At 35.8% G+C, this 4,593-nt stretch overlaps 1 protein-coding gene across 1 annotated transcript in view; it reads right to left on the bottom strand.

Moving 5' to 3' along the window:
* Window positions 1–589: 589 nt before the first annotated feature.
* The window catches only part of LOC149130118 (uncharacterized), a 94,512-nt gene continuing 90,508 nt past the window's right edge, over window positions 590–4,593 (bottom strand). Inside the window, exons 11-12 of the mRNA XM_089346381.1 lie at window positions 4,071–4,142; window positions 590–1,074 (exon numbers count right to left, since the gene is read on the bottom strand). Of these exons, the coding sequence (XP_089202507.1) occupies window positions 872–1,074; window positions 4,071–4,142 (275 nt within the window). The 3' untranslated portion in view covers window positions 590–871. The remainder of the gene's footprint in view (window positions 1,075–4,070; window positions 4,143–4,593) is intronic.

Genomic DNA, 4,593 nt, shown 5'->3' with positions numbered 1-4,593 from the left:
CTTGCAATTGTATTGCAAATCAAAATGCGATAAATGTCGAGGAGTATGAAGTTAAATATTGTAGGGCAAGATAGAAGTTTTCCATTAACTGAAGTTATTTGGAAAATGAGACTCACAATCATTTACTCAGTTACGTGCAATTAAAATCACAAATACTGTGTTATTAATTTATTACGACACGATTTTTCAATACAGTTATAACATTTTAAACTTTTTTGATTTGTTTTTATATGTACAAACCTAGAGCTCTATTGTTTACCGAAAGAGACTGCAATAACTATTAAATAACAATGATCCTAAAGAATATGAAATAAAGAATATGCAACCACTCTCCACCCGCGAAAATCTGTCTTTAATCACTACAAGACGAACTGAGATACCCATAGGCACATCAAATATTACATAGAAACACCATCTCTATGTGATATATAAAGAGAAAAGAGGCATATATATATATATATATATATATACAAGACATTCTGCCCTAAGCTACAAATGATGGAAAATATTATATCATAGAATATTAAAACTGTTTATATAACAAATGAAATGTTTAGTGGGGTGCTTGGACTTACAACAGCAACAAATGAACGTTTCAAAGTTTATCTTTATTTCAAAAGTTAATCTATAAGAATAAGGGAGCCAGACGACTAAATGAGTCTATGTGGAAGAGATACGCTACATTTATTTGGTCGGTAAATTCTCCACAATTCACAACATACCACCGTCAAGAGGGACATACTGAACGATAGGGTTCTGCATTATCTACACTTAGGAAAAGACATGATGGTCTTAGCTGAAGGAATTTAGTCATATGTCTCTGTTTACTTATGTTAGATGTGGGACAAGACAGCAACATTTACACAGAAATTCACTTTATGTTTAATAGACACACAAGTGCAGTTAAACATTGACCGCTTTTAAGAGATTCTTTCAGTGTTTCAAGTTTATTTGTCTCTGGATCACAACGTGTAGCCCATCTGAGCAGCATCTGGTAGCTTTGTTCTACAGTGTTCAAGGGATTGTCACACTTGATAATTTCAAGTTCAATAGATTTAATCCCCAAAAAAATCCCTGCAAAAGAAAAATCAGTAAGAAATATCTGCAACATTAATAATGATATAGAAGGTGTGTACTTTAGGTTGTTATAAAAATAACAAAGAAACCATATCAATAGAAAAATGTTTTAAAATATTCTGAAGAAACATGAAATATTTAAGTCTTATATTGTTTAGATTTATGATATAGTGAAGCGGAGGTGCAACAATGTATTCACACGTCGTATTTCAACAACTATCTGAGACTCCGAACGTCCTCTGTCGTCTCAACGATAGCGGTACTCTTAAGAAGAGTTCGACGAATCCATCTTTTAATAACACAGGATTGTTAATGTTTATCAGTGCAACAATAAGACGATGGATTCTACTTCTAAGCATGACAAAGATAAAGAGTTGAAACCAAGGATGAATATGGAGAAGAGATTTAAAGAACAATTGAAAATTACATTTCAGAATAATTATGGTAAATAGATAACAGAAATGTTTGTGTAGGCAATAGAGTTTCAGAGCCTAAATAATCAAGATAGACCACAAACAGTCACTTCCGTTTATCCATCTATCTATTTTGGTTAGGCAGCAGCCATGCCGGGCAAAATACCACTAAGCATTTTGTCCGACCTTACGTTCTGAGTGAAAATTCCGCCAGGGTTGACTCCATGTTTCATCTTTCGGGATCAATAAAATGAATACCAGTTGAGCACTGAGATTGATATAATTGACTTACCCCTCCCCAGAATTTGCTGGCCTCGTGCCAAAATTTGAAACCAATATTCCGAGAAAAGGTGTAGCTGTAGAGTCCTCAGTCATCTCCCTCACAGGGTCCTATCAAAAATAGGCATCTTTTCACTTTCCTGTTGGATTCTCAAGTTTGACCAACTATGACAATGGATATTATCCAACCATCTCATTCTTGGCTTACCCTTTGGTCTTCTCACATTTGGCTCCACTTCAAGAACCCATCTTGCAATTCTCATCACATTTCCATATTAGCAGAATTGTGACCACTCAATGCAAACAAGTAGCAACTTGACATGATCAATGTCTACAGCAACCATGCGTGATCGCTCTCCTTCCTTCGACTATTAATATAATACTGTTAGGTACACATTGTATATTATAGAAGACACCAGCTTAATCACACTGGGTGCATGGCACATAATAATTTCTTTCACTGGATGAAGGCCTCTATTGAGAGAGAAGTCGATAATGGAGTAAACCTAACAATAAGAAATATTTAGTTAGTAGGAAAGAAGATATGACTCGCCAACAGTTGCACCATTCATCTACGTACAATTAAAAATTTCACGCGAGTGAAGTTTGGTCAACTAGACGGACACTGGACAGTTGAGAGACCACAGCATGACACTCAAAATACACAAAAGACATGCAAATATAACCCAACAGGAAATGAACAGTGTGAACGATATACTTGGACAGCTATAGAACATACTTGCCATTCCAAAACCCTAAATATGACACTTTAATTCCCAGATGCATTTTACTCGATCTGCTTCCATTTTGTACGGCGTTTAAAGCGATTCCCCACTAGAAAATGGTCTATTTCTCCAGACAAACTCTAAATGAGATATCAGTTCCAATTTGGTTGAGAAACCGAGGTTATGTCTTTTTGTAATTCTGTGTACAGTCCAAATATGATCCTTTGGTGGATGCGATTGAACTAATTGAATTAATTGAATCAACCTCCTTCACCAGTATGATCATATCTGACTGAAAAGGTCGTGCAAGTAATGTGTCTCTGTGCAATCAATCATGTTGCAAAGTTCCCAACAGGACACTGAAAATTGAATGATCAGTGATTGTCGAACAGTGGATAATTCTAAGTCAAATTCAATGCCATTTGAATCTTTTCCAATGAACTCCAGATTCGATCAATTCTCTGGAGCCTATTCAGTTATTCTTATGTCAGTCTCAATCAGAGATGCCACCTCCTGTTTGGCTGGACTTCTGAATGTTCATTTTCTGGTAAATTCCCTGAAAGGAATTCTCTCTTTTCGTCTGATAGAATTCTAATGATAGAATTTGGCTGTGTTACCTTTATTAAATCTCTTTTTATCAAAGCATCTACAGACATATGTAGGAGTGGCTGTGTGGTAAGTAGCTTGCTTACAAACCAAATGTATCCGGGTTCAGTCCCATTGCGTGGCACCTTGGGCAAGTGTCTTCTACTATAGCCTCGGGACAACCAAAGCCTTGTGAGTAGATCTGGTAGAAGGAAACCCAAAGAAGCCCGTCGTATATATATATATATATATATATATATATGTGTGTGTGTGTGTGTGTGTGTGTGTGTGTGTGTGCATGTGGATGTGCCTGTGTTGTCCCCCCAACATCGCTTGAAACCGATACTGGTGTGTTTACGTCCCCGTAACTTAGCGGTTCGGCAAAAGAGACCGATAGAATAAGTACTAGGCTTACAAAGAATAAGTCCTGGGGTCGATTAGCTCGACTGAAATAGGCTCAAGCATGGCCACAGTCAAACGACTGAAGCAAGTAAAAAAGTAAAGTGTATATGTCGTGTGGTAAAGTCATTCCAAAATGGCAATATAAATTGGAATCATCAACTTCCAACACAATAAGCCAACCAATAATGGCTTCAAGAAGAACCTAACTCAAGGTCTTATGTTGGAATAAAGATGCTTTGTTTTAGATGTTAACTTTGGTATTTGTCCTTCATTACAGTAACTCAGCAGTGGACTTAGAGAAAAATGTAAAACAAATTCACTCGTTTACCCTTAAACAACATGTTCTAGTTGCCCCCCCCCCCAACAATATTTACGCTATTTGCGTCTTCTAATTTATCCATTATTACTTAGCCATGGGTATTTTACGAAATTTCAGTAAAATCGATATGTTTAATGGAATTATTATACAGCTTACCTATCAGCTAGATATTAGGAATGGAACCTGTTCTCAGTCATTTTGACAAATAAAATAGCTCAAGTGAAAGTAATATTCATAGAAACCAATTAGGTATTCTTATTCTATACTCACCAACTTGCCACCAATTTTTCCCTAAATTCTGAGCCACAGTCAGAAGATCCTTTTCCCCCAGCTTTGGACTCTCTGGAATAAATATTTCCAAGGTTTATAATTTATAGTAAAATTTCAGTATTTATATAATTAATCGATAATTTATCATTGTGAGACATTGTTATCATCAACGTGATATCACTATATTTATATCTTCTGCAATTGTCCCATGTAATAGCTCAATATTTAGGCTAATATATTTAGACTAACAACAAAATTGACAAACCTTCCTAAACCTCGTCTTTCTATTAAAATATCCTACATAATCTAACAATGTCACAACTATTTCACTTAATTATCATTTGACAACACTGCGTTTCTCATTGTTGTATCTTTTTTCTTACATCAGTGCGAAATCAATGCCATATGATTGCTCTCTCACTTCTAGACGTCATACACCAACACTTTCTCGTCTTCTGCTTAATTCCAATATCAATGAAGTTGGTCATCAAAGAGCAAGTCACAAACACATGACAGGCAACTT

This window comes from Octopus bimaculoides, chromosome 30 (assembly GCF_046866305.1).
Source record: "Octopus bimaculoides isolate indiv1 chromosome 30, ASM4686630v1, whole genome shotgun sequence".
In the NCBI taxonomy this organism is placed as follows: domain Eukaryota; kingdom Metazoa; phylum Mollusca; class Cephalopoda; order Octopoda; family Octopodidae; genus Octopus; species Octopus bimaculoides.
The sequence above is the reverse complement of the archived record's forward strand: the minus strand, read 5'-3'. Positions and strand labels throughout refer to the sequence as shown.